This window comes from Sprattus sprattus (genome assembly GCF_963457725.1).
Source record: "Sprattus sprattus genome assembly, chromosome: 8".
Lineage (NCBI taxonomy): Eukaryota > Metazoa > Chordata > Actinopteri > Clupeiformes > Clupeidae > Sprattus > Sprattus sprattus.
Window position 1 is genome coordinate 17,787,842 of NC_137927.1, and position 27,949 is coordinate 17,815,790.

The following is a 27,949-nucleotide window of genomic DNA, read 5'->3' on the forward strand; positions in this document are numbered from 1 at the left end:
TTGGTAGCGTTATAGAGGAGGGCGTTTGGTCTGAGACAGCAGGCACTTCTAAATCGGCGGTTATTGTATTTCTGTCATATTGGACGGATTGTGTCGGTTTCGTGTCTGAAGCGGCTAAAGTGGCGTATTTTTCTTGCGCTACAGTATTTCAAGTGAGGGCCTGTCACTGAGAAGTGGGTGTCTGCTGACTGGTGTTGAGACAGCGGCGAGTGCAGCAGTGTGTGTCCCCGATGGCTGGGTGGAAGGACGGCTCGGTGCAGGAGAAGTATCGGCTGGTTGTGGTTGGAGGTGGTGGTGTCGGGAAATCTGCACTAACTATCCAATTCATTCAGGTCAGTAAATAGGGTACTTATTGGGGGTTTTACCAGCAAATACAAAATGCTAGGGAATTTGAAGGGGTGGCTCTTATGGAGAATGGGGACCCCACGAACGGAAAAGGGGGTTTCAGCCAAGATCCCTGGCCGAGGCCTTCGTCTACATGAATTTGCTTTTTTAACCAAGAAAATATTTTTTGCGAAAACACCGAGCGTATTGCAAGAGTTTATATTTTCTGCACGATCATGCAGGTTGGTCACGATGTATAGCCTAGTTGTACGTGGATTACAACCGCCACCCATACATTTCGACTAAAACAGCCACTTCATATTAATCTGAAAAGTTTAAAAAGGCAACCCGCTCAAGTCCATAAGGTGGATGTGAGTTGGCTGTAGCCTACCTTTATACCAGTTTGCCTAGACTGCGAACTAGCCTACCTCTGGTAATGTATCATTCTTTGCCGTCATGCAAAATGATTCAAAACAGAGGCCAAAAGACATTTAATTTCAAAATTAGCACGACGGGCGGTTTTTTTTGCGTTTGCAGCCCAGCGAATGATGCTCGTATAGGCTATGGTAAACACTGGTTATTTTCAAAACCACTGTTTATTGTTTGAAGACAGCCAAACTTGTACAGTTCTGCGAGTATGCAAAGCCTATAGTTTGACTGTAGGCTACTTGTAGTCTTTCGCAGTGGACAGGGCGATAGGCAACGTTATGTAAACGACTACTAACTTGTAAGAAAACACACTGACCCATCATCTACTGCCAGCACAGATTTGAGTTGTAGTAAAGTGCACGACTACAATGACACAATTTAAGCTTCCGTCGCTGTTAAACAATGCCGCAATTAAACGACAATGCAGGTTGAAAGCCATGTTCGATTTTTTTTCTGCTCCATTCCTTCGCGGAGGGTCTTGGAGGCAAATTGTTGCTTGAGGTTGAGAAAGTAATGAACCATGCCAAATTAGGCTTTGGTGTGCTTTTGATATGACAACATCGACAAAAGAGTCTACCGTAGGCCTACCAACACACATTCATAATGCTTAAAAACACGATGTTCATGAGCAAACCCGCCTAGTGAAGGATCGAGGACAACTATGCGTAGCCTAGACAGCTAATGTTATAACAACCATTCCCCAATCCCAATCTCTGTCGCCGTTAACTGCCTGTAGGTTTACGACATTCCAACAGTCAGTAGGGTAATTAGTTAATGCCTTCTAGACTGGACGAACGAAGCCTACATTTGTTCTGAAGCAATATTGAGATTTAGACACTTAATCATTTGCCACTTTAGTGACGTATCCCTAAATTACCATTTTGAGACAACTTAAACTCTTAAAGTAAGTAAGACGTTGGAAAGGCCTTGTGTCCTTTGTGTGTCACTCTATGGAGTAGGTCTAATTTTCACAAGTCTCCACCATGCCCAACTATCCGTGGGGGAGCACGTGCGCGGGGGCTTTGTCGGGGGCCACGCATTCTTTGTAATGGGTTTTGTTGAAAGCTCATTAAATTTATACCATGCGTATTGGCCCGATCGGATTACAGGTCCACAGTTGGCTCCAGCCATTCAAGCGCAGTTAGTCATCAGCTGATATGGTTGACTGGACATACCAGATCAATTAATATGACAGAAGGTTACCTCAACACTGCACATAAGGATATAGCTATAAATATTAGACATTTATTTTCGTGTACGTTTTCTATTCATTTGTTCAGGTCATGGCACGTCCAATGTTGATGCTTTTAGGACATCAAAAACACTACTTGTTGCACCCATAGTGAATGTGACAGACGTTCTTCTTGCTATTTGGTAGATTTTGTGAGCTTCCATAGGCTACTATGCGTTACACTACATTATATGCTAAAAATTAGTCATGTTGTAGATGAGGTGTTAAGGATGCCTTATGTGACTGTCACATTCGGAAAGGTTGTATAATATCTTACCTATCTGCTTTTGTATCCTGATCTTTCAGGCTGATATGTTTGTCAATTTTTCATTTGCAAAAATATGACTAGATATCTTACCTTTCTTGGATAACATTTACATGTTATTTCACATTCACTATTTGTAGCACACATCCTGATAACTGAATGTGTAAACAAGCTTTAGATTAGCTTAGATAAAACTAGTCTGAACTAGTCGTACAACTAGTCTCTAGTCGGTTCATCACAACATGACAACATGATACACATCAGGGGCCGTATTCACAAAGCCTTTTATCTTACCACTAGGAGTGCTCCTAACTCGCGCTAAAACCTTTTACGTAGGAGTAATTTCTTAAAAGTGATTCACAACGGCTCTGAGACCTACTCATACTAAGGATAATACCAACTCCTAAGCTTAAGATAAAAACTCCGTTGCTATGGATGACGTCGCTTCTCATGCACGAGATTGGTTGTTGACAGGCTCTCTCATTAAAAACTCATTCGTGACGTCTCTCTAACAATCCCACTATATCGACTGAAAATAAGAGAATAACCTAGGCTTCAAATTAAGTCATATTAAATAGTTATGGACAGTGCAGTTAGCAGAATGCACACGCATGATGACAAGTTTGTGCATCCAACAGGAATGACACTTTGCACGTTAAGAGAAATATAAAGCGATCAATATAAAATATGGCAATTGCATGTAATCAAGGCAGTAATAATTAAAGCACCCAGCAAACTGTAAGGCTATTATATTTCCAGCCCTTGACCACTTCAAATATCAGCACATGCGGCCCTTTAAGCCCTCCAATCTTAATTGATCAAAGCGAAACGAACGTGAAACGTATAGCCTAAGCGAAAGCCTACTGGTCCCAGGACCAATAGCCACTGTCACCCCAGCGGCATCCAGCTGGTAAGTTCTCAAAAACCTGCTGCAGACCGCTCTCCGTTGAAATGCACAAGTCATCGGTACATCCAACTGTTGGATGATGTGGGGTCTACATTGCGTTGATAGTTTGATGAATTAAACGGCTGAATGATGATTCCCAGTGTCGTCATTTGCGTTTTCTGCGAAGCCAAATAGGCTATCTTTATGTTTCCAAACATTTCACTTCGGGACACATCGTTGTTTAAAGGCGTCATTGCATCCCGCGCTAATTCTACGACAATATTAATACCTTCAGGGTTTAAGCAATGTCTTTTATCAATTCCAAGTCGGCTGCAGCCATCTTACGATTTTTTGTGAATAGGTCTTAGTGACTTAGGAGTCCTCATGAGGAGTTTTAAACTGTCCTAGACTTAGGTGCTACTTTTAGGGATAAAATATTTTGTGAATTGCTCTTAGTAAAAAAAATTAGGAGTCCTACATTTAAGACTGACACGCCCATTATTTTTAGGAGTTTCTCCTAAATTCGCCACTTATGAGCTACTTTTAGCCCTAAGATTCTTTGTGAATACGGCCCCAGAGCTATTTAGTAATGACCATGGTAAAGTTGCTGGCTGGTTTTATGGGGATTATTTTGACATTATTTAGGTGTAGATCACAATGAGTGATAAGCTGTGAGAAAGCATTACAATTACAATAAGAAAGCCAGGATGTAGCTGGCTGTTTAAAGCAGGACTGAGATACCTAAAGAGATCCCTCTTAGAGTTGTATCAATGCCTAACTGCAGCTGGCAGAACTAATGGCTGTTTAATAATCAACATCTGCTGAGATCACTATGTGTTGCTGGGCATGCGTTGGCTCATGATCATTCAAATAGCGCTGGATGCCATCACCTTACCAGCAGTTACACATTAAACTGTGGAACACCTGCAGTTACAAACTCTTGCTCTGCTATATCCTGTTTTTATCCGTTCTGTTTTAACTTGTCAGTTTGCCAGTTTGGTCTGTTTTGTTGAAGCTAACAAATCTGTGTTAAAGTGCATAATTTATTTATACACTAGGAATAACAGCGGTGTCTGTGAAATGGTGACACGATGGAAAGTGCTTTTGTTCTGTGGTGTTTCTAGAAATCTCCGTCCAAAGCACCTCCCCGCCCTCCCTGCCTCCAGCTGGGCACTGAGTAGAGGCTTTCCCATTCGAGAGAAGGGTACAGCGAGGGGGGCCTGTTACATCTGATTCATGTTGGGTTAATGACCACGGAGAAGTCGGAATTCCGCTCTGGAAAAGGAAGTCACTCCACTCTTGCTCATTCTCCTGGGGGCTGCAGGGATGTGTATGGGAAAATATGAGCTGCAGTGTGAGTCTGTGGGACTAGGAGGAGGCCGATTGCTAGTTTGCGCACAAAGCGGCCATACAACTACAGGTTCAAGTCGGTTCCTTTTAAAATGAATAGAGGAATCAGACCTAAAGTCATATTTTGGAAAATTTGACACGACATTATTTTTAAAAAGTAGTCTTTTTCCACTCTGGGATGTCTTTGTGTTGGGACGCAGAGCTGGTTTAGGGCAGGGCTAATTGTTGTGGTCTGTTCACCAGTGATACAGTGCAGAGGACGGGGGGACGTCATAGTGCTATGCGTATATGACCTCATTAGACAAACAGATGTGCAGATGACTGTTGAGAGTCATTGACATCAGCAGGGACCAGGCTGTGCCAAGGGAATGAGTCAGACCGGAATAGCCGAGAAGTGATATAACATTGATTCAGGAGTCGAAGAACGCTATTCATCATCTGATGCAATCATGTAAGCCCTGCACTGGAGGCCTTGACTCAGCTGTGGGTCAGACCACTGGATCATGTTTAAAAAGACCAGACCAATTTTGGAGTGACGGGAACTGCAACAAAGTTTTGAAAATGAGAAGCGGTGTGTGTCCTACGCCAAAAAAGTTATGGGTTCGGTGTAGAGTATTAGTTGCCACCAGAAATGGTGTACTTTCAGGAGCTTCTTCGGATAACATTAGTGCATGAAACCTTGTGAAGAGATTTGCTGTGACTGATGGCCATTACTCCCGGTTAATTTGACACACTGACCTGTGAGAGCAAGAGGCATTGGTCCTGAGCTTCGATGACCTTTCAGTGCGTCAGCACCAGAGTATAGTGGAGTAGACCACAGCAGGGGCTTGATCACACACCGGCTAATATTAGCTCCCCTCGTTGGCCCCTCTCCCTTCTACAACCCTCCCTACCAACACCTCCTCGCTGTGTTGATTCAGTGAGAACCTATAGAAAGACCTTTGCAGAAGGGCCACACTGGACTCACAAATGAGAAAATATTGGGTACTTTCGGGTAAAGTGCTTTACTAAGTGCTCCCCCCATCCACACTCTGCCCCCTTCTCTACCTCACCCTCCCTCTCTCTCTGGTGGATGGTTTTGATTACTGAGATGTGAAGTCATATAGGAAGAATGCTGCACTGAGCAGTAATTATTAAATACAGATTAAGCGTGAGGGCAGTTCCTCCTGCATGTGGAAGCAAGGAGCTGTAATCACTGTGTGTCTGTGTGTGTGTGTGTGTGTGTGTGGTTGTGTCTGGTATGTGACGGTTTGCCTTCTTAATCCTTCCCTGGTGTGTCTGTGAGTATGGAGCATATCAGCACGGAGGTGCTGGAATATCAGCATGGCTAACACAGGCACTGCACTTTAAAGCTGCTATATTTGGGCTGAGATGGTGACTGCCTTCCGTATCTAGCGTATCCCCCCCCCCCACACACACACACACCGCTCATATGGAAGGCAAGCAGCTTTCACTTCTGTTCAAGCTTGTCCGACAGTTGCTTGAGAGTTGGGCCGGTGACTCAAGACGACACAGAAAGGCCTTCACCTTTGCTTTATGTACTCTGCTGATAACCGCTCTCTCTTGGAGCCAAGGTGTCCTTTGTAGTACCGTAAATGTGTGTGTGTGTGTGTGTCTAGTTGACTCTGAGGCGGAAGATGAAAGGTTTGTTCTCCTAGGGTCACCTGTTGATTTCTCACAGAGTTGGCCCACTAACAGGTGGCTCGTGGGCCTGGGCAGGCTCCACCAGCTGAGGTGGTCGTAACTGAGCCGTATGCTTAGGAAAAGCAAACCTCTGTCTGCTGAAATAAATATCTCAGTATGTGATGGGAAGCGCACAGTCTTCTCAGTCTAAACAGCATGTCAGCACGTGATGGAGCATGATTTTTAAGAGGCGATAACTAACACTGTTTCAGAAATTGTGTTTTCCAACATATTTGATGCTTGGTGAAATTTGGTAATATATCCGAGAATATCCGTGATGTTGATCATGTCATGGTCATGGTTTGCCATCTCTATGTGCTTGTGTACTGTCTTAATGGATCTATACATTGCAGGAATATATTGCAGGAATTTTACATCCCACTGAAGAGCCACTGATTGGCTGTATCCCAGCATAGCTCCCTGCACTGTATTGATTGAGCCACTCAGACCATGTGAGTAGCCTACGCTCTGCTCTTTTACACTACAGTGAAAATGTATGTGTAAAACGTACACAAATGCATGCAAGAGGAAGTGTATTAAACCTCCTGTGCTAGCAGTGCCCCTTCGCCATGTAATTTCCTCTCTTGTGTAGCGAGGCTCTGGAGGGCCCCTCCCAGATGATGAGAGGGTAGACTCTTGGCACCGTGCCACCAAGGCAGCTGAAGTTACGTCGCTCTGCCCCGATGGACATCCCTTTTGCCCACCCTCTGCCCCATGGGGGTCCCTACCGCAGCAGACTGACAAAGCCCCCTCCCTCCCTCTCATTGGCTGTCTATGAATGAAAACAGAGCCCTCCCATGAATCTCGGTGGTGGTGGTGAGGGGGTGGTTTGGAAATTATTTAGGACTGGAACTTCACCATATTCCCCTGAGAGACACAGAGAGAGCGAGAGTTTATGACACATGTGCTCATAATTGGGTTGGGCAGTTCTTATGTGCAGCCTGTAGTTACGTGCGGGGAGCAGCATCGAGACGAGTCTTCCTGGCCTCGACGTCTTGTCTCGCCCCTTCATCAGCCATCGTCTCCCCCACAGAGCTCACACTGGGCAGCTCATTTATATTTGATGGCTACCCGTCCCCGGAGAGCGTACCGAATCAAAGGCAAACGGGAAAACATTGTGTGCCCCCATTCAATTAGCCCTGAATTATTGTGCTTGTGCCACACTGATCTGATTTCATACCACTTAACAGGGGCTTTTGACTAGGCCGTTCCAGGAGGGCCGGGCACAGAAATTCGACTGCTGTTTGTCGTGTTTGTCCTTGTTATGCAAACAGTTGGTTTGTATGCCCAAGACTGACAGCTGCGCTCCCCTACCAGAGCCGTTTCCGAGCTCTGCGTGGGGGTGGGGGTGGTGGACGGGGTGCGGGGGTGCTCACCAATTGCCAGAGTTGAAACAGCGCTGCGGCTTTTTGTTTCACCTCCAGTCTAGTGCTGCCCACACATGCCTGGCACTAGAGGCCCCACGCTCAGCCCCGCATCAACTGTGTGGCTTCTGAGGGGCCTCACCTTCTCTTGAGGTATCCTGTTTACACAAGCAACGCCAGCAGCAGGAAGAGCCTGTAGCACACAGGGCCATGCAGTCGCAGTACTTACTACTCTGTTCTTCACATGCACACACATCGCTTGTGTGTGTGTGTGTTTGTGTTTGTGTTTGTGTGTGTGTATGTGTGTATGAGACAATAAAACGGACTCCTTTTGCTTTCATTTCATTTGGCGCTTTGCACAAACGGTGAAAACAAATGAAAGAAATTTCCATCACGTCACAGGCTGCATGTTTGCACTGGAGAGCTCTGATTGGAGGGTAGGGAGGAAGAGTAGGGGAGGAGGAGGAGGAGGAGAGCACTATGCACTAGAAGATTTTTTTTGTGGTTGTTGTTCATTTGCTTCCCGGTCCAAAACATGCGTCTAGTTCATCTCAGGATATTATATCTTGTTCCTCCCCCCCCTTTGGCTCTCTCTCCCTCTCTCCCGAGGAGAGTGCATGGAGTTCACATGTTTCTCTGCAGATAATCACTTCCGAGCATGAATGGGGACAGATTATTATGGGGTTGCTGGCCCGGGGCTGTATCACATTGAATGGTGTCTTTGGAAGGGAAACATATGCTATGCATCTCCCATCCCACAGACCGGACGTCTGTTTCCAGACCAGACGCTTGAGGACATTTATTGATTCTCTTTTTTTTCCTTTCGTCTCGATCTGGTGTTTTACCTCTATGTGAATGTCAATTGTAAGCAAAGGAATTGTGTTTTCTGATCACTTTTCCTTCCTCCTCTTTGACTGGAAAAACTAGTTCTGATGAATGAAAAATTTGAATGTGTGACAAATTGCGCAAACAGCACATGTCTTGTGTCACATGAGTGTTGGTTTGTCTGACAAACACATGGACACGTGTTGTGATTGTGTCGGCCTCTTTCAGACTGACCAAAAATCTTACACAGTCACATAGACACACAAACACACACACATAGATCTGATGTAATCAAGTGGGTTTCTACGTCTGTTACACTCTCACACTGTTCACGCACACACACACTCCTTTCCGATCCTATCCTGAGATCCATACTTGTGTGTCTGCTGCCTTGGCCCTATCTCTTTCTGTCCCTTACTGTCTCCATCTCATTCTCTCCCTCTGTCTCTCCTCCTGTCTGTCTCTCCTCCTGTCTGTCTCTCTTGTCTCCCTGTGTGGCTTCATGGGAGGCCTCCACGTTTCCTTGGCCATCAGGGGTCAGATGACTTTCCACTGAGGCACGTGCGGGGGGGGCGAGCGGGGCCAGCCTCTGCCCCTCTTCCCTGTGAGAGGTGCCGCTTCAGCAGCGCGGTGACTCAGGGAGCTCATGGGGCCACAGCCTGCAAGAGTGCTGCATGAATCAGACCTCCCACCTCTCCCAGAAATCCTCTACCCTGTCCACACACGCACACATGCGCACGCACACACACACACACACAGACACACACACACACACACACACACACACACACACACACACACACACACACACACACACACACTCACACACTCACACACACAATCTATTCACACAAATATAGACAGTCTCCAACTTAAATCAAATGCTCCCCCCCCCCCCCCCCCCCCCCCCCCTCCCGATGGACCAAGGCTGGATGTTATGTGTCATGAACAGTGGGGTTAAAAGAACAGTGGGGCATAGGCAAAGATAGCGGCCCATAGAGACTGCCGTTGGTTCTACACATCTTGTTTAGATCGGTCTAAGCAAAACTCATGCGGCAGACATATTTCAAAAGCTACCAGTCAGGCTGCATTAAGGTCTAGTAGCATGAGTTTGGCAGATCTCTTTAAAGATGGCTTTATGTGACCAGGTGATTGCAAAGAAATGTCAACAGCTGCCTTGTGTTAACTGCATCGTTGTAGATAGAATTTAAAAACTGCATTACCCACTGTGCATTAGTGGTTTGTTTGTGTATCAATGGGCCGGTCGGGTCTGAGACAACAGGGACCCAGTGCTATCTGCTATGGTGTGTCTGTGTGTGTGCGCGTGTATGTGTGTGTCTGTGTATGTGTGCTTCAACAACAAACAGAGCTGAAGAAGCTGCAGACAAACGGCTTACAGGGCCGATATGTTCCTGCCGCTTTGGTTTGTTTTTGTTTCATTATCTCCACAACCTTCTTCTGTCCTCTCATGCCGACTAGGCCATGGAAGATTAAAGCCATCACGCTTGTTGGGAGATTTTAAGTATTATTTCCTTCTTTCTTGTAGAATTGTCTATAGAGTCTCAATAAATAACACATAAAGACATTTCATAGTTAATCATTTTCAAACCCATAGCAAACATTAGCATTATTTATAAGACTTTACAAACTGTATACTTTTCTCGTGTTTACTCTCCTCAATCCTTTCTGTTTTCTAATTACAGGCTCCTTGTTACTGCGTAACATTTGCTAACAAATGTTTCTGGTCAACATAGAACCCTGTAATCTGAATAATAGCATACATGACTGTACATTACAGCTCTGAAGTATTGCTTTAGCCAGTGAAATCATATATCATAATGGAGGCACTGGAATCGATTTGTCAAAGCTATGTGTCGTTAGCTGCCGCTGTACCGGGGGAGCCCCACACCCTGCGTTGGCTAGTATGGTTTTGTCTCTCTCTCTCTTTCTGTAGGGAAATTATGCCATAAAGAGGTCATTTGTGGAAGATTTGATGTTGACACAAGCACACATCTCGCATGCCAGTCAGATGCCACTCATTTCTTGATAAGAATGCAGTTGGTGGTAACGTCTATTGTTGGTGTGGTTTTATTTCCGTTTTTTGCTGTTTTGCTGCCTCAGAAAGCCCAGGGTGTGTGTTGACACCTTGCGTTCATATGTGTTTGTGCTTCACGTTGAGCGTTGCATTGATGGCGAGTTCTTTCACATGATATTCCAGATTCCTTCTAGAGTAACTCTCCATGCTGGTCCCAATCCAAACCACAATATTTGGATCAAGTCAGGCGCCAAAGTTGTTGACATCTTATCCTCATCTGCATTATTGGTCGTCTGTGAATGAGATGGGACTGATTCTTGTCTCCTGAGTAGAAGCTCTGGTTATCTTCAGTTCAGTTTTGATCCTGCTTTGTTCACTCAGATACGTGTACCTGTTTTAGAATAAGTCTGTATAATTTAACTTTGTGGGACAAACAGGTCCAGAGAGGAGTAGTCAGACAGACGGACAGAGAAAGAGATGGAGAGAAAGAAAGAGAGAGAGAGAGATTGAGAGAGGAAGCCTTCTGTGATGTCTGCTTACTAATCCTGCAGTCCTCTCACATCACACCTCAGTCAACCTGAGAAATTCCCCAGTGGGTGGATGGGGCTGGGGCTGAGAGCATAGTTTTGCTTGCTTAATAGATTCTTTCCCCACTCTTCCATCCCCATTTGTCATTCTTCCTTCTCTCAGATGTCACCGGGGGAGACGTTCCATAGGAATTATTGAGAGCGGATGGCCTATTTTTAGTCGAGGCTCACAGCGCCTTGCGCGGCGTGCAACCTAAAGATTTTTCTCTCCCCTTTTCATGTGAAGAGATTTGGCAGAGTTGAATCCGAGTTCATATCTGTGCGTTAAGAAGAATCTATAGCTGTGTGAAGCGTGAAGAATGGGTCGGCGCTACACGTCTTCTTGCGCTACACCCACGCGCCGTCAGAGCGCAGCTGGCCTGAGAGGACAGGGAGGAGGGAGTGAAGGAGCGAGAGCTCCAGAGAGTGGTCTAGTTTCCTCCAAGAAACCACATTTTTACCCCACACACACACCCACACACACACACCCACACATCCACACACACACCCACACATACCCCCCCCCCCCCTCCCCCCCCCCCCCCCCCACACACACACACACACACACACACACACCCACACATCCACACACACACCCACACATCTACACACCCACAATCTCCCCCCCCCCAGTGGCAGCCATGGGTCCACCATCCACTTGGGTCTTTGAGATGTCACAAACAGAGCTGCCAGACTTTGGGGCTGTGCGAATACAGTTGGCTGAGGTGTGTGTACAGCAACTGGGCTGCCGTGGATCTCAGTCTGGCAGAGTCGGTGCAGTGGTGCCTGAACATTTTTGGGGAGAGGGGAGACGGGGGAAGTGGTAGGGTGTCGTCCCTTGGCAGGGCGGATGCGCAATGAGTGTGTCACCCCCCGTCTGTCGTCCGACTAGGCTGCCGGCCAGTTGTCAAACGGGGGTGGAGGGGTTGCGGCGGGACATGGCAGCTGAGCTGATGGCAGGCTCATTAAGGCCCAGCACCTGTTGAGAGGCTAAAGGGACCGAGTGGGCAGCCGTCACCCAAACAGGTGAGCGAGGACAGAAAGGGGGTGGGCGGCTGGCTGGATGAGTCGTCTTCCTCCCAGCTGCCTCTTTGTGTGTCTCTCTAAGTACATGCAACCCCACAGTCCCATTGCAGCACCCCTTGGCTTTTGGGAAACACAAGGAAATCGTTTTCTAGTAGTTAAAATTGATCAGCCTCTCTGGTAGTGCCTGTGATAAATTCCTGGTCTGTCCAAACCAAATATTGTGTCTTCTCCCTATGCCAAACCTTATACTGGATTCCATTTACGGTGGTCAGGCCTGACAGAATGAAAAGACCTTTTTGAAAAGAAGGGACCCCGGAGGAATGTGACTCTGGCTAACTGTTTTTCCATCTGCCCATGAGTGATGTATGCTCACGGGGGACCACAGCTTGGTGCGATTCAGCTTGATCCATAACCACCTCACGTGGTGAAAACACGCCCAGGCTCGGAAAGTACAACCCACATCATTCACGCAGGGGAAACCAGGGGCTGGTGAGGACAGCCCACCGGCACGGCTCTGGTGAGAGTGGACGTCCATTAAACCTTATTTATGAGCCGCTGCCCGCTGCAGTAATAGTGTTTCTGCTGTCTGCGTCGTGTGACTGTTGGCCTAAAACGGTAATGGGTGCTGGGTTTCTGTCAGAGCGCCAGCCAAAGACCTCACTCGGACACATAACTCCTCTCGCTCGGCCCACTGTCTGGACCAACAGCCCTGAAGTAATGCTAAACGCTCATTTTTTCGAAAGAGGTGTAATGGTCTAAAAATAATCCACGTCAATGTCTCGACTATTTTGTGTGGAGCTTGTGGCGCAGGGTGCATATGGAGATGGCTTATCGCTAAAATCGCTCCATGCCCGTGAGGATTATGGTGACTTCCTGATCCCCTTTTTTTCGCCTGATGATCTTCTTTGACATCACGGTTGAATGGGTGCATGTTCCAGGCATTTAATGAATGCACTGTGTCAACACGTGGCTTGCTCCAACTTCCTCTGTGGGTTTCCATGTACTTCCTGCAGAGTGACGTGTCCCAGTCATATCAGATTTGTGTTTACGAGGCCCTTATCAGGCTCGATTTACCTGTTTTATGTTTGTAGTAAATCTGCACACGCATCGGCTGTTCACTTCCTCTACGGATGCTGGCTCATGAGGACTGAGTCCATTCCAAACCAGCCAGTGACTCACAGCGGCCCTGTTCATTATGGCACAGTGGGAAGCAAACAGATATTTAAAAAAGTTACGCGTCTCTGCCTCTGTGTGTGTGTATGCTTGTGTGTGTGCATGCCTGTCTGTCTGTCTGTCTGTCTGTGATCCTTATGTAGGCCAGGCCAGTGTGATTGTGTGGACTCTGGTTTGCTTTGTGTCTGCGTTGTAGACAGATAAGGTCACATCAGTCAGATTTCACTCCCAAAGATAAGGGGTGTTATTGAGCTTGCCTCGCAAAGTGAAAGAGAATACAGCTCTTCTTTTTTTTTTTTTTTGCATAGCACAGCAGAATTTGTGGTTTGTCACAATGGGGGCTTAGTAGTATCAACAACCTCACAATGGTCAGGATTTACCGTCAACTCTGTCATGTGACAAACCAGGACGGTCGCCTGTGTACACTCTGTATAAATAACTTAGTGTCTCTCTGAACATCTGAAACGGTCTGCCATGATGAGTAAGCCTCACGCTGGTCGAAAAAGGCTCCTTTGAATTTGGGCGAGAAAGATAGAGTCTGGTGCTGTGGCAGGCTGAGGATGACCGTGTGGAGGGGGGGGGTGCCAGGGGTCCCTGAGGGAGTTCAAAAAGACAGAAAGGTGAAAGTCCAGTCCAGCAACGGCTGATCTTTAGAGGCCTGATTGAAGCTCTAATGTCACATAGGCAGTGGGGTGGTCCGCATGGTTTCTCCCCTCCGCTGCTTTGCTCTCAGCAGGACCTCAGGCCCTGGTTTCAGGCAAGGCAAAGCCTTGCACCCCTTTGAATGATTCTTCTATTCTATAAAGTGCCTAGGCATTTGCCAATTGTTTTTGATAAGAGGAAACAAAATGACCTTTTGTGGCTGCTTGTTTAGAATGTTCCTTTGTCTTTTGTGAGATTTCACTGTATGGAGAATGCTGACGCTGACCTATGGTTAAGTATTAACACTTTAACCATGAAAGGTTCTAGGAGAGTGACACTGAAAGCAATTCATGTATTCACACATCAATTAAATCATGTCTTTCTTGAAAGTTCTCTGTGTAGAAACCAGGAAAATGTCTTGTGGGTTGCCTGTTCTCTCTGCTGGTGTTCAGGGTGGCCCTCAAGCCCCTGCAGGCCTGACCAACTGCCCTGCGTCCTGCTGAGCAGCGTGCTCTGGTGTCTGCCCTGCTGGAGTCATAAGCCTCTGCTCTGACACCTGATGGAAACGATCTAGGAGAAAGCCAAGCCTCACATTGTAAATAAGGAAATAAAAGAGCACCCTGTGTCATCCTGTTGATGTAGGACGTGATGCCTCCCTCCAGCTTGAGCGAGTAGGAGGAGAGGGAATATATTTTTGCTTGTCTGGGACAGAGAGGACTCTGATGGTTGACGAAATACCTTGCTGTGTGTGTGTGTGTGTGTGTGTGTGTGTGTGTGTGTGTGTGTGTGTGTGTCTCAGGCTTGGAGCAGGGCCAGGCTATTGATCTGCTCCTGAGGAGAATGCAGAGAAGAGGCCACTGAGGCTCGGCGGTGGCTGATTTTATCAGCTCCCATCTCAGACCTCAGGCCTTGCTAACACCCCCCCCCCCACTCACACACACACACACACACACACACACACACACACACACACACACACCCCGCCCTCCTGGTGTCCTCAGATGGCTACAGAGGGCTGCTGATGACACATCATTGCCCCTGGGCCCTGGCTAAACAGCCCAAACGCCATCCGCGCCACCCTCCCTCTGTGGAGGCAGGATCATTGTGTGCTGACTCTCCTCGCTCAGATTGTTATTATTATTGAATAATTGACCTTTTGGGCTTGCATGAGCTCATGGGAAGAATGGGTGTTTCCCCAGGAAACGGAGGTCTTTTGTTGTTGGATTGAAGTGTACGGCTCACGGTGGGAGTTGGGGGGTGGGGGGCAGGGGGGTTGTTGAAGTGGGTGGGGGTGAGGCTACAACATACCCATGTGAGTTAACCCCTCAGTCCACAGCCATGGCTCTGGACCCGAGCACCGCAGGCGAAGGAAAACCCTGCCGCCCAGCCCTGTGCAGCAGAGGTTAACCCAGGTGAATGATGAGAAACAGGAAGAGGGGCGGTGCTAACTCAGGGCACACCACCACAAGCCCACTTCACTGGTTTACTTCAAGGCAAATGTCTCACAGACGGAGAATATGACCAATGGCGGGAAAGACGTTTTTTATTTTATTTAGCTTGTCTTCATGGTGACGTAAAACATAGCCACTGCAGTCACACGTTTGTGTGACAGTCTCCAGTTTCATGGGGAAGGCAGATATTATTGTTTTAATCATCCTTGGGAACATTTTTTACAAGCTGGTGTCACTCATGATTTATTTAAATACCCCAATGATGAACAACTGTGACCGCATGCAATTATAGATTTATATCGATGATAAGATGGTGAAAATAGGGGTACAATAGCTTTATTATGGCAATTTTAGTAGTGTGGCCTTGCTTGTTTCTAGGCAACAGACGAGAAGCAAGCATGGTGGTCTATGTCTCTGCCTGGCTCTTAAGCTATGGATTTGAATGATCTTCACTGGCAATGTACCACACTTGAGTCTCACCAAATCTGTGTGAATCTCCCCCTCCCCCCCTCAGACAGACCATAAAAGGGTTGTGTGATGCAGCACAGCAAGCTGCTGTTCCGTTTCATTTTGCACTGTTGGGTTGCAGCGAGCACGTCTCCAGATCTGTCTCTTTGGCTCACTTCAAAACCAACACCTTCTATTTGGCCAACAGCAGACTCCAGCCACACACAATGTGTGAACCCCACTCTCTGCATGACCTGTCAGCTTACAGTAATGACCTCCGTTCAACAGTTAGCCCGCAAATATGCTGTCCCTGCATATCAGAGCTGGGACCAGGTTACTGGGATGCTGTTTGTTGTGTTTTTGCTTTCTGCTTAGCAGTATTAAAAATCAAACTTTGTAATGTTGAGTAACTGTCCTCATACTACCTACTGGTATTCGCTCATTGATGCACTGTCCGCCTCTGATGCCCTGCTGGGGCCAGAGGGTAGTCTTTTTTATGGCTGTAGGGAGCAGATTTATGGATGTGTAGGTACCAGGGGAGGGCTGCAGGGGTTCATTCACTCCCGGGCTGGCTCGGGTCCAGTCAGCGGGGTGTGACCTGGCCGACTTTAGATCGCCTCACTTTAATTAAAGTAGCAACGCTCTGGAGTGGGCAACCTGACAGACCTGACATGGCGCCATACACCTGTCATCTAAAAAGGCAGTCTCGACGCCACTCCATCTACAACCACGTGCGCGCAAAAACACACACACACACTCACGCACACACACACACACACACACAAACGTGCACACACACACGCACACACACACAGAGGCTGTCCTGAATTATCCCCGGGCAGGTTTAAGGGGCTGTTGCCAAACTGTCCAAGCATGAGGCTGGGCGCTGCGTCAGAAGCAAGGCGGGCATTGATCAGGCGTGGAGGAGAACGAGGTGGTAGAGGGGATCAGGCGTTGGGGGTGCATGGAGGCGAAGGAGGTGGTAGAGGGGACCTTATAAAGTTGCAGCTGCTGGCAGAATTTTCTTTGAGATAATAGAATTTTTCTTCCCCTTTTTAATCTGCGTTTTCACACGCTCTCCCCATTTTCCAGTCAAGGTCTGCTAATTCCCACGGGGGCATCAAGGCCTGTGTGTTGCATGGCAATTATCTCCGAAAGTGTTGACGTGTGTGTATTTTAGAGCCATGCAGAGGGGTAATTAACGTTTTCTCTGATGCTGCTCATTTGATAATTAATGGTGTTTTTTCTTCATGAAAAGGTTAGTTGCATGTATGCTGCCAGTTCTTTGAAACTTATACTCAGATGCAGAGAGATTGAGTCCTGTGTTGTGATTGTGTATCTGCAACCAGAGAGGCCTGCCGCTTGAGCGAGTGGGATGTCTGTCGTGTTGACAGGCAGCGTGAGTGTGGCAAGGAAGTGGTACGCCGTCTGAGTGCAGAGTTCATCGCCCACACACATCCCTGACTTGCTTTTTAGTCAGAGACCTGTTTTTACAGGTTTTTTTTGGTTGTTATTGTTCATCATGCAGCGTGAGCCAGCCAGCCATTGTTGCAGCACACACATACAGGCTCCCTGCATTGTTCTACCTTACACACAGGAGCTCCCTCGTGCGCTGCGGCTGTGTCCTGCCCTGCCCTGCACCCACCCCCACCCCACCCCAGCACAGTAGGCCCAGTCCCTCTGACCCGCTGCTGACCGTAGAACAGAGCCTCACTGTGTGGAGGTAGGATAAGAACCAGGCAGGGTGGCAGGGTGGCTGCTGGGTGGGCGTGGTGGAATGGCTCTGATGGAAACGGAGTGTGGGAGTAAGTAAGCGTGTTTACAGGGAACGTGAGTGTGAAAGTGGGTAAGTGTGTTAGTGGTGTGGGTGCGGGTGTGAGTGTGTGAGAGAGTGAGCGTGTTAATGGGGAGTGTGTGTAAGTGTTTGTGTTAACAGTGTGGGTGTAGCAGGCAGGGCAGGATTAGGGGGGTGTGTGTGAGGGGTGGGGGGGGTTTGGTGGGGTGGGGTATCTCTTTCGTGACATCACCCCGGTACCACCCAGAGGGCTGGGCTGGGCTGGGCTGGGCTGAGCTGGGCCGGCTTCCACTGCTGTGAGGGTGGGACTTCCTTCCTACGGTCCCGAGCCGAATGAGTGAGTGAGTGAGCAAGTGGCAGGAGGGAGGGTCACTTCCTGTCCCAGCATGCTTAGCGGCAGCAGGGTTCCCAAGCTCCCTCTCCCGTTCTCTCTTTTTCGTGCTCTCACACACACCCATTTGTGTTTGTTTCTTGTCTTTCACATAGCCATACATATACATGTGCACAAATACAAACATGGGTTTGGGTGTATTCTCACAAACACTACCTCTGACCACTCACCTAACACACACGCACGCACACACACACACGCACACACACACACACACACACACACTCACATACACACATCACCTCGGTGGTTATGGCTCCATGGCAGCTGGAAAGTGCTCCGTCTGCTGGCATGGAAACTTTGGCTAAGGGCTTTTTTATTGGCGTTCGCTGGCACAGAGGGCTTTTATTCTGGCGTGGGGCACAGGCAGGACTTCACACAAAGCCCAGAGTCTCAGTGAAGTGTTACACTTTGTCTGGTGGGCTTCCAGACGCTCCTCTGTGCTCGCACACACACACACAGCAACTCTGAATCCAACGGCTGAATGCAAGCATTTAATCCGTTGGTTTATTCATAAGGGTGCCTGTTGTTGGCATTCTTTGTTGAATCAGAGAAATGTGTGTGTGTGTGTGTGTGTGTGTGTGTGTGTGTGTGTGTGTGTGTGTGTGTGTGTGTGTGTGTGTGTTTGTCTTTTTTCCCCCCTGGACACAGCACTGTTTGTGCTGACATGAGGGTAAAGGTCAGCTTAGCCTCCACTAAGGAATCTCAGACAAACACACACATTCACATGCCGGCACAAACACACACACAAATTCACATGCCCGTGTAAACACACACAGACACACACATTGGTGCCAGACGGACCCCCCACAACTTCCCAGCAGTCTGGGCATCTGTCATGTGTCCAGTCAAGGGCACCTGGGTAGCATTGTCACGGTCCTGTAGCAGGACAGGTGGGCACCATGTAGCATGACACATAGGTGGCCTGCTCAGTGGACTGTGTCTGTGTCTTGTTACTTAGAGGGTGTGTGCGCGTGTGTGTGTGTGCGTGCATGTAACACAGGAAGAGTGTACACAGTTGTGTGTACATATACATGCCTGTTTCAAAGCGTGTTTGACTATTATGAATAAGAGTGCATGCCTGCTTCTCTTAACTATAGGCTCAACTTGCTTATTCATGTATAAACACATGCACACATAAACACACACACATGTGTGCACATCTGTCTGTCCATCCAAGAGCTCACAGACAGGCCTGCGATTACCTGCCATGCCAAAGCAACACACACATCCTCCATAATAGCATTCATTCTGAAACACAAACTCTGTCGCAGACATTTTATAGCAATGATCACTCATAATGTATTGCATTACTCACTGAAAGCCTGTGTGTTAAGGCACAACTAAATGTCCTCAAAATGGGCTTCAGCACACAGGCTTTCTCTTTGCGATGCAATGCATTATGAATGATCAACGCTATAACAGGTCTATGATAGAGTTTGTGTGGCCATTTGCCACCACAGGAAGACCATGAGCTCATGAGTGAGTCAGCGCAGTGCTGCAGCCCATCAGGGTTTGGGCTTGTTTAACAGTGCAGTCGCTTGATGTCAGACAGCCCCTCGACGTGGCGCTTGCATTCTCGCGCTTACTTAGAGCTGCTTTAAAACACTTGCACCCATGTGCTCACACACATACAGGTATACACAGACTCACACACACACACACACACACACACACACACAAAAACATACAAACACACAAACACCTAAAAAGCAACAGTATGATTAGAATGTGATAAACTAAGAAATGGTTTTCTGTAGTGGAAATCAGGGGTAAATTCAGGTAGACTTATTCTAGTATTTCTAGCCTATTTCCATACATACACGCACACACACACACACACACACACACACACACACACACACACACACTTCGACGTGTGGTGTGGAAACAGGCTGCATATGCAGTGCTGCCCATGAATTATTAAACAGCGGGCATGAGGATGTGATTCAACGCATACAGAGAGGCTGTGTGTCAGAAAGAGAGCGAGAGAGAGAGAAATGACAAGAAGTCAGAGAGCAACAGACACACAGAGAGAGAGGGAGTTAGAATGAAAAAAGATGTGGACAAAAGGAGTCCAGGGTGTCCCACAGTGCGAGGGAGTGAGGTAAGACGAGGCGTGTGCTCTTAGGAGAGACGGAATGTGAAGCAAGGGATGAAAGCAGAGAGGGATAGGGAGGGAGAGAGAGAGAGAGAATGGGAGCACAGACTCTCAAAGCAAAGTCCCTCAGTATCAGTGGCCTAATTTGAGAAGACATTGTGCATTGTTCACTGCCACAACAGCGTCAGTGTGTGAGGCAGGGGAGTCGCCTCGACTTCAGGTGCATTTTAAGTGGGCTGCAGGGAAAGGGTTCTCACTGTCAGAACCACCTACCCATAACCCTCTTTTTGGAGAGAACTTTGAGTTATGATGGTGCGTGAGGACTTTAAAGGTTATATACACAGCAACAAAAACCTACCCTCAGTGTGTGTGTGTGTTTTCTTTATGTTCACGTGCTGCGGGAGCTCTCGGGGCCTTGAGACCTGCGTGCCCCTCCAGGTCTTGCACTGACCCGTCAGCGCCGATGTTTACTCATGTCACCAAAGCGCCGCGGCTGTGCCTGTGTCTGTGCCTGTCCAGCAGGAGACAGGCTGGGTACAGAGTGTTCAGCTGTCGTCACTTACCCACTCACTCCCCAAGTAGAGGCCCAGAAAACATGGGAAAAATGAGAAAAATGCACCACTTTAAATCCCTCCCCTCTAACACACACGCACATGCACACACACACACACACGTCTAGTGTGTAGATGTTGCCAGATCCGGATAATGCTCTAATTAACGCCCTTTGGAAGTTATTAGTGTAATGGGGAAGTAGGGGGCCTTTAGTGATTAGGTGCCTTTGACACGAAAGCAATGTTTGTACTGGAAACATGTGATCCGACAACATCTTTTTCCACCCCAAGACCAAAATAGAACCTTTTGTGGGTTGTATGTGTGTATATGTACTATGTGTTTCTGTCAAGAGTGTGTCCATGGGTGCGAGTGTGTTTTGCAAGTCCCTTATTTACCCCAGCTTTCAAAATAAACGCTGTGTGTGTGTGTGTGTGTGTGTGTGTGTGTGTGTGTGTGTGTTTGTGTGTGTGTGTGTGTGTGTGAGCATTTGTGTGTGTGTCCTCTGTGCTTGCATACTGGTGCCAAGAGGTCAGCAAGGCTTTCTGTTTTCTGCTCAATGGCAACGCTCAAGTGAAGCACAAGAGATGACTGTTCCCCTCTGCTTTCCACACACTTCTAAGGAACACCCTCACCAGCAGTGTGATGAACCCGCCCCATGTGATCAGAACTTCACATGTGTGTGTGTGTGACAAAAAAGCGAGAAAATTTAAGTGTGAACGCACATGTCTTTTTCTCACTCGGTCTCTCATTTCTCTCCTCCAGTCGTACTTCGTCACAGACTATGACCCCACGATTGAAGACTCGTACACCAAGCAGTGCGTGATTGACGAGAGGCCGGCTCGACTGGACAGTAAGTGTCAACCCGGGGAGAGAGGACAAGGAAGGAGTGCAGTGCTGGGCAGGGCAGGGCAGGAAGGGGAGGGTGAAGGCAGTTAGGCCCAAGAGCCATCAGCTCTGAAAGCCCCGCCACACGAATTAGCAAATCAGCCATCCACTGGCCATCCCATAATCAGGCGATAAAGCCATTAGGATATGACTGGTGAGGCCTGTGCCTGGAGAGGAACAGGATGTGGGCTGCTGGTGGGTGGGTAATATCTCCTCTCTGAGAGGGCTCGGAGGGGGGGAGATCCTTTACTGGGGCACCAGGCCCGTGATGGAAGGCTTCAAGGCACAGCTAAGTGCATGCTTTGTAGCACAGGGCCTAACAGGATTTATCTGAGTCATGGTCAGACATGATCCGCTCATTATGGATTTCATATCTTTATGAATTGAGTTTTCTATATGAAGTGCTGAAAATGCTTGGTGTCTGAACGTACAGTCATCCACTGCTTTTCTTTGTGTTTGTGTAAGTATGTGTGTCTGGACAGGCCTTGTTTGTATTATATGTGTTTTGTCTCCATGTATATCTGAATATCTGTGTTTGTGTCTGTGTGTTTCTGTGTGTCTGTTTGCCCTGTGTGTGTGTGTGTGTGTGTGTGTGTGTGTGTGTGTGTGTGTGTGTGTGTGTGTGTGTGTGTGTGTGTGTGTGTGTGTGTGTGTGTGTGTGTGTGTGTGTGTGTGTGTGTGTGTGTGTGTGTGTGTGTAGTCCTGGACACTGCCGGGCAGGAAGAGTTCGGGGCCATGAGGGAGCAGTACATGAGGACAGGGGAGGGCTTCCTGCTGGTCTTCTCTGTGACAGACAGGGGAAGGTGAGTGGCACAACTGTCACGTCCTGCCCCCCCCCCCCCCCCCCCCCTATTTGTTCCTTTCCTCTCCTTCCCTTTCATCCACTCTCTCTTTCATTTGGTTTGTCTGTTTTATTATCTGCCTTGTCTTTGTTCTTGGGTATTTGTACACTACTGTCTCTTCCACTCTTGCCTACTTTCTCTTTTTCACCACACACACACGCACACACACACACTCACGCACACACACACACACATGCACACACACACACACACCACACACACACAGGCACACACACACGTGCACACACGCGCGCACACACACATCAGCCCTCCACTGTTTGTGTTTGCATGTATACATTTTTCACCTTGTCCATACTAATGACAACTGTCTTAAGTTATCATGTGGCAAAACATTATTATTATAAGTAAATGGGTTTGTGAGTTTATGTTTTTATTATGATGTTTGTGTGTGTGTGTGTGTGTGGGGGGGGTAGGTTTCAGAGGACAGTGTTGTGTATATGCACAGTACTCAGATCTTTGCATGTCTCTTTACGTGTGTGTGTGTGTGTGTGTGTGTGTGTGTGTGTGTGTGTGTGTGTGTGTGTGTGTGTATCACAGCAAGAGAGAGGGGGAGAGAAGGTTCCTTTAGGGTCCTCCCCTTGCTGTGTGTTTATGTTGTAAACAGCCTTTCCTTCCTGCGTTTACATTAGCCAGTTCACAGCCCACTAGGAGCTGAATGAGCTGTCTGCCTACCATTGGCTGCTGCTCACTGTGAGGTTCCCTCTGACATTTCCCCTGTAAGAGGGCCACTTCACTGTTGACCGATCCCGCCACAACACTGTGCTGAGGCACTCAGGCCTCACTCCCTCCAGGCCCTAAGCACTGTCATATGGTGGGGGGCCAGCATCTAGTGGCGGATTCTCGCAGTGTTTGTTTTTGCGGCCAGGCAACTTTGTGCCTGTTCAGAGAGGGAGGGAGGTAGGGAGTGCAAGTGGGAGAAAGAGAGAGAGAGAAAGAGAAGGAGTTCTTTCATTGTCTGTTGTGTGCATGGGGCGACCGTTGGAGAAGTCCTCTGATCTGATTCATAAAAGCCCTGATGTGGCAGCTGCTTGTGTGTTGCGCATGTGTGCGTGTGTATTTTTGTGTGTGTGTGTGTGTGTGTGTGTGTGTATTGTGTGGGGTTGTCCGGGTTTGTGAGGGGGGTTGGACGGGTGGATTCATTCATGTGGCCGAGAGACTGCATTCCTGGAAGATTTGAGAGGAGAGGGGGAACTCCACATAGAGAGCTGGGAGGGGCAGAGGAACCATTATCCATGTGAACTGATTCTCACAGAACCGCAGAGGAACCATTATCCACGGGAACTGATTCTCTGTCTGATTATGTCTTCCCTAGCTTTGAAGAAATCTACAAGTTCCAAAGACAGATTCTCAGAGTGAAGGATCGGGATGAATTTCCCATGATCCTTGTGGGTAACAAGGCTGACCTGGAACTCCAGAGGCAGGTGAGTGTGGCTGTCATCCTCGCCATCCTACACACCAGATTCCCTTCAGAGAAGACACACCCGCAAAAGACTATCAACAATTAACTAACTAATTGATTGTGTGAGGCAGCAGGTCTAAAGTACTTTAAGGTCTCTCAGAGTAGAGAAGTGCAGGCTGTTTCATTTCCTGTCAGTCAAGCAAGCAATCAGCACTTAGTTCTTACTGGACCAATGGAGGGTGGGAATATTAGCTGTGTAGTTTTCATGATCATCTGTTGTCATTATAGACATTCAGAATGATATCTTTCTTGTTTCAGTAAATATTCATATCAGGAAGCCCAAACCAATTACGGGCAGGGGTGGATTATGGACTAATAAGCATTTGATCTGCCTTTAATGTTGCTCCTGTGGAGCCTTGAAATGCGTATTCAAACATATCATTATGTTTTAAAGCAAAACAGCATGGTATTTTTTGTAGCTGTACCCCCAAACACCTTTCATACACAATAACAAATACTTAACAGAGCACAGGATGCAACAGTCTTATAAGCTGAATAGGGCATCATGGTGAAATAATGTTTGAGGGACCATCAGATTAAGTTTGAATAGAACAAAACAAAGTGGGTGAGATGCATTGCATAATCATGCATTGAGACAGGACTGAGCTGTGACAGTCATATAGCATACACACACTGCCATCTTGTGGTACGAATTAGTACGTATGTATGTATAGTTACCCCCACCCCTTATAGGAGAGTGTATTACTGACTATGTATGTACTGTAGAAATAATTGCTTGTATTTCATATATAGACACATGGTTTTGTTAGTATCTCTTAGTTAGATCATTAGCCTTTCACATCGAAGAGACCATTAAAGCATCTGTTGGAAATGTGAAAGGAATTCTGGGTAACTATGTGGCATGTGTTTGAATTTCTGAAATCTGATTTATTTTATTCATAACATATCTTCAAATAACCCCTATATCAGTCACACAGTTACCAATGATGTACTGCTAGTGCCTCTATCCTCCACCAGGTGGAGTTAGACCTCTATAATCTAAAACTGCTGTCAGGACTGAGTGTCACTGGAAAACCCCACATCACGTTGGTCCATGACCCTTTACAACCAATGAACACTCCTCTTCCTCTTCCTCTCTCAGGTGACCCAGGAGGAGGGCCAGCAGCTCGCCCGGCAGCTGAAGGTTACGTACATGGAGGCCTCAGCTAAGATCCGCATGAATGTAGACCAAGCTTTCCACGAGCTGGTCAGAGTAATAAGGTGAGGGGAGAGGACTGTGAGACCAGGCAGTGCTGCTGGGGCTGTCCTGATGCACTGAACATGATACTTGGTCGATTTTGGTTACTGGAGAGGCTTTTTTTGTCTTGTGAATCACGATTTCCCCCTTATATGGAACTGCTTATTGACCACCACCTTGAAAGGCAAAACTATTGCACACACGTGTGAAAGTTACCTTTCAGTCTATTCTTTTAGCTTTTCAGACTTTAAATAAACATGAAGGGGGGGGGGGGGGGGGGGGTCCTTTTACCTCACAGTTTGTTGGTGCCATTTTGAGGAGAAGCTATTGTCTACTGTAGTCTGAATCCCACTGAATATATCATAAGTAAAGGAATTAAGTCAAGTCAAATCAAGCTTTTATTGTCATTTCCCAATACCGGGGACCACGTTTTAATATCTAATGAATTATAGAGCAATTTAGAACATAAAAGACATGAATGACTAAGCAGCAATAATGTTCATAATCTATCATTTATGATGAACCATTTACAATGGAGACGAATTTGAGTGTAACTGCCACTGTAATGGTGAGATGAAGTATGAACTCATTATGAAGGCTCACACATCGCCTCTGTCCCCTGGCATCCAACAGGAAGTTCCAGGAGCAGGAGTGTCCGCCCTCGCCAGAGCCCACGCGCAAAGAGAAGGACAAGAGTGGCTGCCATTGTGTCATCGTCTGAGTGGCACACGAGGCCGCCAGTCATCCAGCTGCTGTCACCAGTCCCCCCACCCCCCCTGCCTTCTGACATCACATCCTGTTGTGGATGACCGCTGCCTTTCTACATGTGCATGACTTAAGACAGCAGTCCCTGTGCTAGCCTTATCAGGGCGGGGGGCCCTTACCGGGCCACCCCCCCCCCCCCCCCCCCAGGACTTCACTACTAGAAGAACCAAACTGACAATAAAACAACAAAACAACACAAAAACAAAACAAACACAAACAACAAAAATATCTTATTGAACTTACCGCTCACCTTCAACTAGTGTTATAGAAAGCAGCATAATGACAACAAAAGACAAGAACCCATACAGCTTTCAGTGTGAATATGTCCCAACACTAAAACATTGCTTCTTAAATTTGCTTAACGATTCCATTATTTTTATGTCGTATCTCAAAGGACTTATCTTGCCTTGTAGTCACATTTGTACTTTTGCCGAAATGGAATCACAGAAAATATCAATATGTGTATTAGAATGTTAATGATAAACAAGCGATGTGTTTTGCGGGCGGTGTAGAATGAGGTGATCTTGTGACGCTTTGTTTTGCGTGTGTGTGTGTATGTGTGTGTGTGTGTGTGTGTGTCGTGCCATATGCCTTTTAATTTCTACTCCATGTGCTGATCAGCTACTGTACAGAAATGAAATGCGTGTGAGTTGAGAACACATTTTTAAAACCTGACGATTAAATCTTTTAAGTGCTGAGTGCAAGGTTGATGAACTTGGTCCTGACCCATGTTATAACGTACATATATAACATATATACCAGTGTGTTTGTATATAGGCAGCCAACATGAACACTGGGATCTCGTGTATCGGTCATTTTCCTACATCTGTGCTGCAAATGTTTTAGAGGCCAACATCCAGTAGATTTGATGTCTGTTACCTGAAAGGCTCATAGACTAGTCCTTACTCGTCTGCTTTTTTTTTTCATCTCAAATGAAGATTTCAGAACCATGTGTAGTCGGATAGGTCAGCTCTCCTCCCTCCTTGCTCAGTCATTGCCTTCACAGACTATCACGCTCAGGTTGGTTGGTAAAACATTTCCTCACTTGGTGAAGACTAGTGTGTAAGAGGCTGGTTCCGGTGGTGTTTGAGGTACCTCGCCAACATTTGTGGTTTTACAGATCTGGTTTGGGAAAATGTTCACATCCTCTCTTGCCTTACATATGAAACTGATTTCCACATTGATAGTATTCTGTTGACTCTTTATGTTTTTCCTTATTCATCAGTTTCTTTAGTTGAAGTAATGTATGGACTCAGTGACAGTGAGAAGGTAGAACTGATCAATCATTTACATGTTATTAGCCACAGCTGTTACTGCTTTTGTGAACACCTCTGTAAGTGAAATGAAGGACTCTTCAGCCTTCAAAATTCTCTTTGGCAAATCCATATTTTGTCATATATATATATATATATATATATATATATATGTATTAGTCAATGAGATGTTCTCAAAGGAATTATTGACCATGGCTTGTGGGAAGGTTTAAGTAATGACAGATTTTTCTTGTATAACACATACACTCACTCTCTCTACACACACACACTTACACACACTCTCTTATGCTCTTTCTACACATACACACACACACATACAAACACACACACCAGAAGACTCTATTAAATATGTCATTTGTGATATATCTGGTAACTGACAAGTAGCTCCTCCTCTCCAGACCTACCATTAAGGGTTAACATCACTATGAAGACATTTCACCTTTAGGTTTGTCTTCCTTTTTCCATGAGTGTATTTCGGGACAAGGGATACAATTCAAATATTTTGGTTTTTGTTTTATCATCATGTAATATAAGATTTAAAAAAAAAAAAAAGATCTGAAGTGATCCTTTGAAAGACGTTAATAAATGTTTTTACTATATACTTTTATACATTATTTTCTTATCAGACTAGTTACCGAGTATTTTTATATGTTTGTAAGTGAATATGCTCTCATGGCATAACTGTGTGTATATGTAAAGAGGAGTATTTAATTCTCTTAGTTTGCTTTTAACTGAAAATAAAAGATGAATGACCATAGCCTGCATTGTCAAACTGTGGTCCAGAACTTATCCCTCTTTTGTTGGTGTGCTGGAGTTGGTGACTCCCTCAGGCTCACTTGACCTCCTTCAGCAGCGGCCCATAATGCAACGTTCCCACTGATGCGAGCTGGAGTACCTGTGATTGTCTCCACCTCTGATTGTCTCCACCTGGCCGTCCCACCAGGGAGGTGGACACAGGGCTTCTTGTGC

At 46.8% G+C, this 27,949-nt stretch overlaps 1 protein-coding gene across 1 annotated transcript; it reads left to right on the forward strand.

Moving 5' to 3' along the window:
- rras2 (RAS related 2) lies at positions 1-27,595 on the forward strand. Its single transcript, XM_080843250.1, has 6 exons — positions 1-332; positions 21,299-21,386; positions 22,122-22,224; positions 23,597-23,705; positions 24,846-24,964; positions 25,575-27,595. The coding sequence occupies exons 1-6, from the start codon at positions 231-233 to the stop codon at positions 25,660-25,662; spliced, it is 609 nt and encodes a 202-aa protein (XP_080699376.1). The 5' UTR covers positions 1-230; the 3' UTR covers positions 25,663-27,595.
- Positions 27,596-27,949: the final 354 nt, after the last annotated feature.

What these genes read in the sequence shown, in the direction of transcription:
- rras2 (XM_080843250.1), top strand. Translation starts at nt 231, where the DNA reads ATGGCTGGGTGGAAGGACGGCTCGGTGCAGGAGAAGTATCGGCTGGTT. An exon ending in TAACTATCCAATTCATTCAG is followed by an intron (nt 333 to 21,298) that starts GTCAGTAAATAG and finishes TCTCTCCTCCAG; the next exon opens with TCGTACTTCGTCACAGACTA. An exon ending in GAGCTGGTCAGAGTAATAAG is followed by an intron (nt 24,965 to 25,574) that starts GTGAGGGGAGAG and finishes GGCATCCAACAG; the next exon opens with GAAGTTCCAGGAGCAGGAGT.